This window comes from Pan paniscus, chromosome 19, assembly GCF_029289425.2.
Source record: "Pan paniscus chromosome 19, NHGRI_mPanPan1-v2.0_pri, whole genome shotgun sequence".
Lineage (NCBI taxonomy): Eukaryota > Metazoa > Chordata > Mammalia > Primates > Hominidae > Pan > Pan paniscus.
Genome location: NC_073268.2, coordinates 29,546,640 through 29,556,640, shown reverse-complemented (window position 1 = coordinate 29,556,640; position 10,001 = coordinate 29,546,640). Strand labels below are relative to the sequence as shown.

At 44.1% G+C, this 10,001-nt stretch overlaps 1 protein-coding gene across 1 annotated transcript in view; it reads right to left on the bottom strand.

Annotated features, from left to right (window-relative positions):
• Positions 1–647: 647 nt before the first annotated feature.
• The window catches only part of CCT6B (chaperonin containing TCP1 subunit 6B), a 70,953-nt gene continuing 61,599 nt past the window's right edge, over positions 648–10,001 (bottom strand). The window contains exons 14-15 of the mRNA XM_063598683.1: positions 5,794–5,858; positions 648–1,857 (exon numbers count right to left, since the gene is read on the bottom strand). Of these exons, the coding sequence (XP_063454753.1) occupies positions 1,760–1,857; positions 5,794–5,858 (163 nt within the window). The 3' untranslated portion in view covers positions 648–1,759. The remainder of the gene's footprint in view (positions 1,858–5,793; positions 5,859–10,001) is intronic.

Here is a 10,001-nt window from a genome sequence, read left to right as displayed (position 1 = left end):
CCCAGATCTCTACCTTGAGCAAGCCTTTAGTATCCTCGTGGGCAAGACAGGATTGGGGAATCCTAAACCTCCAGGCTTGAAAGGATTACAAAGTCCATGTAATTCAACCCAGGCACTTGCATAGCTACCAAAACTCTCCTGCCAAGAGGTGGCCTGGTCTCCGAGGCCAGGGTCCTCATTACTTCCCAGAGTCATTCCAAAGCCAGTGTTACCTGCGGTCAACTCTTGTTAGAAAACAAGGGGAACTCTGCCTCCCTGAGTTAATTATTATATTTGTAAAGATTAAGAGAAGACAATGTATATGGAGTTGCTTTGAACACTGATTGAAGCAATTTTAATTATTGAAGCAGAGGATCTGGAGCCAAGAGAGGAGAATGTAGGAGTCCGCTAAGACAGGGGCTCCACACAGCATCCCAACCTTGGCTGTGGAAGCCCACCACAACCAGCCTCCCCGACCCTATCCCACCCTAGAGTCTATCCACACCTCCTGGAGTATTTGCTCATCCCTCAAAAAGAAAGCATGGCCAGAGATGGAGTACCTAGGTCAGCCTTAACCATTTACTCAATCAGTAAAATTCCCCAGACGTGCCAGGGAGAAATCCACTGGGAACAGAGAGCATCTTCCAATCTGATTTGGGGGGAGATGAACAATGAACAAATCCAGGATTTTATTTAATAGTGATGACTGTTCCAAATAAAATAAAGCAGAAGATACAGAACATGGCAGGAGATGGAGCTGTTTTTTTAAAAAAGAAAGGGTAACTAAGTTGAGTTGGGGGAGTAAGCCCTGTGAGAGTCTGGGGAAAGAGTGTTCTTGGCTAAGAGAAAAGTTGGCTGGGCACGGTGGCTCATGCCTGTAATCCCAGCATTTTGGGAGGCCGAGGTAGGAGGATCACCTGAGGTCAGGAGTTCAACATCAGCCTGGCCAACATGGTGAAACCCCCCCTCTCTACTACAAATACAAAAATTAGCTGGGCATGGTGGCACGCACCTGTAATCCCAGCTACTCGGAGGCTAAGGTAGGAGAATTGCTTGAATCCCAGAGGCAGAGGTTGCAGTGTGCTGAGATCATACCACTAAGCTCCAGCCTGGGCGACAAGAGCAAAACTCCGTCTCTGAAAGAAAAAAAAAAAAAGTCAGGGAAAGTTCCCAAGACAGAAACAAGCTTGACAGGAGGAACAGCAGGAGGGCCAGTGTGGCTGGAGAGAGTTGGGAGGGTAAGAGATGACGAGGCTGGAGAGGCAGGTGTGGGGCCTCTTAGGCCATTGTGATGGGTGGGAATGGGGATACGGGAGAGCCTTCCTGGCAGAAGCCTTCCTCCCATTCCTGCCACAGAAACACCCGCCTCCCAGGCCCATGCTCTGCTGCTGCTTAAGGTTTGGTGAGGACATGGAGGTGACAAATATTTGTCGTCCACTGAGGCATCCCAGAAGTGGGATGGTGAGGAAGGGCTCACTAGATGGCTGTGGCGAGGGAGAAAGAAGTGGTTCATTACTCATGGGAGACAAGAGAATATGGATTTCTGTGGAGAAGGGAAAAGATTGTAAAATTTAGACAAAGCAGACAGAGAGAAGGGAAGATGCCAAGTAACAATAATAATAGCAGCTAACACTATGCACCAGGCACTGCTCTTAAAACTTTATTTGAAGTCCCTTCATCTTCCCAACCCTGTGTGGTGGATACTGTTATAATCTCCATTTTATAGATGAGGAAGCTGAGGCACAGAGAAGTTAAGTGACTTACCCAAAGAGTCAACCAGTTAAGTGGCAGAGCTGGGATTTGAACCAGGTAGGCTGGCTTCAGAGTCTGTGTTCCTAATTATTAGGATGCACAGCACAGGAACCTGGACAAAGATGGCTTGAAGAGAAGCAGATAGAGCAAGGGGTAGGTGAGAAGGCTCAGGGGACAAATGTTGCCTTTCATACTATTTTCTTTCCTTTTTTTCTTTTTCTTTCTTTTTTTTTTTTTTTTTTTTTTTTTTGAGACAGAATCTCACTGTGTTGCCTATGCTGGATGGAGTGCCAATGGTGCCACCTCAGCTCACCGCAACTTCTGCCTCCCAGGTTCAAGCGATTCTCCTGCCTCAGCCTCTCAAGTAGCTGGGATTACAGGGGCACGCCACCTCATCTGGCTCATTTTTATATTTTTAGTAGAGATGGGTTTCACCATGTTGGCCAGGTTGGTCTCAAACTCCTGACCTCAGGTGATCCACCTGCCTCAGCCTCCCAAAGTGCTGGGATTACAGGGGTGAGCCACTGCGCCCAGCCTATTTTCTCCCCATAAAATTCAATGGTGATGCTATCCATTTGGTGCTTGGGAAGTTGACACAGTGCCTTTCTATCTGATCCTTTCAACGACTCTGTAGAGTAGGTATTATCATCATCAATTTATAGATGAGGACACTGAGATTCAAGAAGTTAGGTAACCTTACTAGGGATGGCAAAGACAAGATTCAAATACAAGGTTTGTCTGTCTCTCCTTCCCATGCTCTTTTATTCATTCAAAAGGCACTTATAGGTACCTGTTTAGTGGCAGGCAGTGAGCTAAAAGTATTTGAACATGGGAAAGACACTGCCCTTGGAAGGATCCCTTGGTGGTGCCCCTCTCACTTGCACCCTACACACAGACCCATAAGGAACAGTCATCTTACTCTTGGCTGAAGCACATGAGCAGGGGTGGGGCGGGTAGGGGCAAGGGAGCATTCATGAGATCCTGCTGTGTGCTTGGCATTTTTCTTGCATTCCATCACTGACCCCTTCCATTAGCTCAGCAGGGTAGACGAGGCTGAGGCTGCTTTACCTGTCTGGCGTCCTTCTTCCTACCTTCTCAGCATGAGAACCCTGGTTTTTTTGCCAATGAGCCTAACTGAAGACTACATTTTAAAGCCTCTGTTGCAATTAGGTGTAGCCATAGGGCTAAGTTCTGGATAATGAAATGTCAGAGGAAGTCATTGTGTGAGACTTCTAGAAAAGCTTCTTAAAAGGAAGTGAAGGCCGGGTGTGGTGGCTTACGCCTGTAATCCCAGCACTTTGGGAGGCCTAGGTGGGCAGGATCACCTGAGGTCAGGAGTTCCAGACCAGCCTGACCAACATGGTGAAACCCTGTCTCTTCTAAAAATACAAAAATTACCCGGGCGTGGTGGAGTGCACTTGTAATCTCAGGTACTCAGGAGGCTGAGGCGAATTGTTTTGAACCCAGGAGGCGGAGGTTTCAGTGAGCCAAGATCACGCCACTGCACTCCAGCCTGGGTGACAGAGCAAGATTCTGTCCCCCTGCAAAAAGAAAAAAAAAAAAAAAAAAAAAAAGGAAGTGAGACTGCTGAGGTGGGCCCTTTCTATTCTGTTATAATGGCTGAAGGTCCAACAGACATTGCAGATCATTAAGGCAACTCTGAGGATGAAAATTATGTGCCCAGAAGAGTGGAACAAAAAAATTAGAAGCCTGGGCCTCAAATAATAGTGAGAAACCATTATACATAAATCCTGATTTCCCTGTCTCTGAACATGAGAGAAAAATAACCTTTTTTTTTTTTTTCGAGAAGAGTCTTGTTCTGGTCACCCCAGGCTGGAGTGCAGTGGCACGATCTCAGCTCACTGCAACCTCTGCCTCCCAGGTTCAAGCAATTCTTGTGCCTCAGCCTCCTGAGGAGCAGGGATTACAGGCACACATCACCATGCCTGGGTAATTTTTTATTACCCAGAGACAGGGTTTCACCAAGTTGGCCAGGCTGGTCTCGAACTCCTGACCTCAAGGGATCTGCCCACCTTGACCTCCCAAAGTGCTGGGATTACACGCATGAGTCACCATGCCCGGCCCGAGAAAAATGAACTTCTGTGTTGCTTAAGTTAATATCATTCCTGATCTCAACTTCAGGCAGCCAAATGCATGTCTTGACTTATACAGTAGCTTTACCATCATTCCCATTTGGAAACAGGCTGACAGGTTGCCCAAAATCCAACAGTTAAGAAGTGTGATTCAAACTTGAATCTTTCTGATTCCAAAAGCTATACTCCTCCAATCCTTCTGGTAACAGCCCTTGGGAAAATTCACTCTCTTTAACTCATGAGAAGGCACAAACACTACAGTAGAGTTTAGAACAGCTGAAAACCTTTACATCCCCTGCTCTTGTCTCAGAGATGCACATCAGAGCAGATTGTCTTACACCTTACCTATGCACTCTAGTAGGTAAGTTAACCATATACCAGACAGAAGGGAGATTTTTAATTTCCCAGTTAACATCTCCTCTGCCTCCAAATTCCAAGTTGCCAGACTCTTTCAGGGATCCCATAGAAAATCCTATAAACTCACTCTCATGCAAACTTGACAACATGCTCTTTTCTCAGGAATACTTATATTTATGAATTCCTTAGAATTTTCTAGACACTGGATCATGTTGTCTGAAAATAATTTCCCATTCTTGCCTAATGGCACTAGCTAAAACCTCTAGTACTATGTTGAAGAAGTAAGAGTGGGCAGCCTTCCTTTGTTCCTGATCTTAGGTAGAATGCATTCAGGCTTTCACCCTGAACTATGATGTTTTCTGTAGGTTTTTTGTAGATGCCTTTTATCAGGTTAAGGAAGTTTCCTTTATTCTAAGTTTGAGTTTTTATCATAGATTTTGTAAAGAATTTTTGTGTGTATATTGAGATAATTGTGTAGTTTTATCCTTTATTCTACTAATTTGGTGTATTATATTAATTGATTTTTGGATATTAAACCAACCTTGCATCCCTGGGATAAATCCCACTTGGTCATATTATATAATCTTTTTTATATGATGCTGGATTTAGTTTGCTCATATTTCATTAAAGAATTTTGCTCAGATATTGTTCTGTAATGTTCTTTTCTTTGATATCAGGAATACTTGCTGTGTCAGAAGCCCACAAGACCACTTCTGGGTTCAGTGGATCAGAACTCAGCATGTAGTTATACTCATGGCTATAGTTTATTACAGAGAAATGATACAAAGCAAAATCGGCAAATTATCCCATCTGGCACATGGGATGAGTCCAGAGGAAAGTTAAGTGCAAATTTCCAAGGTCCTCTCTCGTGGAGTCAGGCAAGATGTTCTTAATTTTTCCAGCAACAAATTGACAATGTGTAAAATGTTGCCAACCAGGAAAGCACATTAGAAACCCAGAGTCCAGGATCTTTTTTAGAAGCTGATTATATAGGAACTACATGCCTACATACCCAAATGTACCCAAAATTCCAGACTTCCAAAAGGAAAGCAGGTATTCAGTATAAATAATACTGACAGTCTGAACATAGGGTAGTGAGAACACTCCCAAATCCAAATTCCCAGATATCAACCAAGGACCAACCTTGAAAGCAGGCCTTTCAAAGGATAAAACCTGGGCCTGCTATAACTCTTTTCTACATACTTGCTTTTAAAACAAAAACCCAGACCAAAAGAAATACTAATGTTGGAATTTTAGCCACAGGAGGTAGGAAGTTTGAATGTCGGGACATTCTTGGTACCTTCAAACTATAGTCCCTTAGCTTACCCACATATGGGTGTAAGGTTAAGCCTGCATCTCTAGAAAGTTTAATGTGATAATAATAAAGTAACAGAAAAGGGATCTCACTTCACATCATGCAGTGCTTAGGCAGAAATATTTTTCCTGAACTGTAGGAAAAATGGCTTTATAGGCCTTGTGGCCTTTTGGCAACATTAGACCCCCCAAACTGCACATCTCATCAGTCACAGTTCTGGGGCAGAGATTGAAAGAATGCCAAAGGGGGAAACAGGAAAGCACACATGTATTTGGCAAACCCCTGTGGCACACTCACCAATCTGCCTCCAGGCAGCAGGATCCTGGTCCCACAGCCAAAGTAGTGTTGACACTTCTCCACTGCTAGAGGCAAAAGTTTGCAGAGTTATTGTCATTAGTTGATTTTGCTCTATTTATGTAACAAACTGCATGCCAAATGCATACTGATGCATAATTATTGATCATAATAAAAATAATGGTAGCTAAGCAGTCGTTAAGTACAAAGTATGGCTCAAGCACTATGTACAGCAATCAACACATACTGACTTATCCTCACAACAATCCTGTAAGATAGGTAAAATATTATAATCCATTTATAGATGAGAAAACTGAGGTTAGGTGACTAGCCCCATGTCAAACAGCTGATAGATGGTAAAGGTGGAATATGGTTCCACACACTATGGTTCCAGAGCTAACATTCTTTTTAGTGGTTTTGTTTTGTTTTGTTTTTGTTTTTGTTTTTGTTTTTGTTTTAGAGACAGGGTATTGCTCTGTCACCCAGGCTGGAGTGCAGTGGCACAATCAAAGCTCACTATGACCTTGAACTCCTGGGCTTAAGCACTCCTCCCACCTCAGCCTCCCGAGTAGCTAGGACTATAGGTGCATGCTACCATGCCTGGCTAATTTTTTATTTTTTCTAGAGATGAGGTCTTGCCATGTTGCCCAGGCTGGTCTTGAACTCCTGGGCTCAAGCAGTCTTCCTGCCTCAGCTTCCCAAAGTGCTGGGATTACAGGCATGAGACACCAAGCCCAGCCTCAACATTTTTAATTGCCAACACAACCCTGTTTCACAAAGACAACTGCATGACAGAGGGGTTTCCAACATTGTCCTCCCCATAGGATAGTCCACCACATTCTCCAACCTAGATTGGGGCATAGGGTAGAAAAGAGTACTTTTAAGACTAAGGTTTAGTGAAGACAAAGAACCAAGTAACCCAAACAATATACTAGTAGGTAGACTCCTGAACAGTTAAAGTTTTCTTCAGTGGTACCATCTTCCTGAGCACATCTGGAAACACAAGGTACGTCTGGCTGTCACAAAGAATGGAGGGTGGTACTGGCCTTTAGTGCCTGGATGCCAGGGGTGTGAAACATCCTACAATCTCTAGAAAGTTCTACAATTGATAGAACAGTCAAGCACAATGAATGGTGTGCCCCCACTAATACTGCATGACCAACTGGCCCTTGTATACAGCTCTAGGACTACAGAAGAAAGAAGCAATAGGAAAAATCGTTTTAAGCTCACTGCTCTCAAAGCCTTTCCTTATGCATTTTGAGCTTTTGTGAAGCTCCTGCCAGGCAAGCATATGGCCCAAACCTGTTTCTCAACCTCTGCATCTAAATTTATCTCCAAGTTAAGGGCAGAAGGCAGATACAGGCCCACAGGATATTTGTCCAACAAGGCACTTGGCTTCATCCTGGCCCAGGCAGCAAACAGACACAGGGCTATGTCAGGTGATTCTTGGACTAAGCAATTGAGAAATATTAAGAAAGTCTCAGAAGGAAGGAGACTGTAGTCATTGTTCATTGTGACCATCATTAGCTCAGTTCTTTAATGCCAAGAACTCTGCCAAGCATGGAGAAGATGGCAAGTCAGGCCCATGGGAAAACCATTCTTACCATCTGTGGGCTCTAGGGAAATACCTGCACCCCGGCACTTCCCTTCTCTCTCTGTCCTCAAACATAATATCCCTCAGTAAAGGCCCAACTCGGGTCCCCAAGTGTTCTCTTTAAAGAAGGGCTAACATTTATGAAGTAGCTAAAGAGCAGGGTAGTCAGGAATCCACAATTAATTCAATACTATAAGGCTATCTTTATAAAATGTTTAGCAGCATATGTTTTTGTTTTTGTTTTCACAAAAGCCAACCAAAAACACTGATCTTCCAGGTTCCCATCTCTGTCCCTTTCCTATTAGCCTAAACATCAGGCCAGAAAAAGTATGATTGAAGATTAAATCTAATTCTGGGGCACTTGATTCCCTCATTAAAGACTTCAATCTAGAATAGAATAAGGAAAGCAAGACTATTTACAGAGTCACTGGGGATGTCCTTAATGATTATATCCTTGTTCCCCTAGATCTCTTTGACAATTATATAGGCAGCTGTAAAGGAAGAGTGAATGGATTGTTACAAAGCCTTAATACCTAGAGATATTAACTGAATTACGTTCAAGAGCCAAAACCCTGGGATGGCAGTGGTATTGTGGGAGGCTGGGAGGGTAGTAATGTATGACTATGAGACAGGATCAAAACATAAAGCAATAGTGATGGCACCAATAAAGTGATCGCAAAGAAATAGTTATTGTTACAGAAAGGACTGTAAAAAAAGATAGGTTAGAAACAAGCAGTCAGGAGAATGGCAGACAGGGGGATATCGATTCTTGGCTCATGATATTTTAACTGTAGCTGGGAGATTTATGAAACAATCTTAGGATAAAGTATTTTTTATTTTTAAGGGAACTGTCATGAATTTTTTATGTACTTAAAAGTTGGATATTCTCCAACAGACAGAAAAATTAGTTAAGTAATTTGCATTGATATGGTTTGGCTGTGCCCCCATCCAATCTCAACTTGAATTGTATTTCCCAGAATTCTCATGTTTTGTGGGAGGGACCCAGTGGGAGATAATTGAATCATGGGGGTCAGTCTTTTCCCTACTATTCTCATGATAGTGAGAATACTGATCTGATGGGCTACAAGATCTGATGGGTTTATCAAGGTTTCTGCTCTCCTTCTTCCTCGTTTTTCTCTTGCCATCGCCATGTAAGAAGTGCCTTTCACCTCCCGCCATGATTCTGAGGCCTCCCGAACTATGTGGAACTGTAAGTCCAATTAAACCTCTTTTTATTCCCAGTCTTGGGTATGTCTTTATTAGCAGTGTGAAAATGGACTAATATAGTAAATTGGTACCAGTAGGGTAGGGCATTGCTGAAAAGATACCCAAAAATGTGGAAGCAACTTTGGAACTGTGTAATAGGCAGAGGTTGGAACAGTTTGGAGGGCTCAGAAGAAGACAGGAAAATGTGGGAAAGTTTGGAACTTCCTAGAGATTTGTTGAATGGCTTTGACCAAAATGCTGATAATAATATGAGCAATAAGGTCCAGGCTCAGGTGGTCTCAGATGGAGAGGAGGAACTTGTTGGGAATTGGATCAAAGGTGACTCTTGTTCTGTTTTAGCAAAGAGACTGGCAGCATTTTGTCCCTGCCCTAGAGATCTGTGGAACTTTGAACTTGAGATAGATGATTTAGGCTATCTGGTGGAAGAAATTTCTAAGTAGCAAAGCATTCAAGAGGTGACCTGGGTACTGTTAACAGCATTCAGCTTTAAATAGGAAACAGAGCATAAAAGTTGAGAAAATTTGCAGCCTGGCTATGTGATAGAAAAGAAAAAACCATTTTCTGGGGAGAAATTCAAGCCGGCTGCAGAAATTTGCCTAAGTAGCAAGGAGTCTAATGTTAATCCCCAAGACCATGGGGAAAATGTCCCCAGGCCATGTCAGAGACTTTCACAGCAGCCCCTGCTATCACAGGCCCAGAGGACCAGGAGGAAAAAGTGGTTTCATGGGCCAGGCCCAGGGTCCCCATGTTGTGTGCAGTCTAGGGACTTGGTGCCTTGTGTCCCAGCTGCTCCAGACTTGGCTGAAAGGGGCCAACATAGAGCTCAGGTTGTGGCTTTAGAGGGTGGAAGCCCCAAGCCTTGGGAGCTTCCAAGTGATGTATTGAGCCTGCAGGTACACAGAAGTCAAGAACTGAGGTTTGGGAACCTCCACCTAGATTTCAGAAGATGTATGGAAACGCCTGGATGCCCAAGCAGAAGTTTGCTGCAGGGGCAGGGCCCTCATGGAGAACCTCTGCTAGGATGGTGTGGAAGGGAAATGTGGGGTTGGAGCCCCCACACAGAATCCCTACTGGGGCACTGCCTAGTGGAGCTGTGAGAAGAGGGCCTCTAGACCCCAGAATGGTAGAGCCACCAACAGCTTGCATCTGCACCCGGAAGAGCTGCAGACACTCAACGCCAGCCCAAGAAAGCAGCCAGGAGGGAGGCTGTACCCTGCAAAGCCACAGGGGTGGAACTGCCCAAGACCATGGGAACCCACCTCTTGCATCAGCATAACCTGGATGTGAGACCTGGAGTCAAAGGAGATCATTTTGGAGCTTTAAAATTTGACTGCCCCGCTGGATTTTGGACTTGCTTGGGCCCTGTAACCCCTTTGTTTTGGCAAATTTC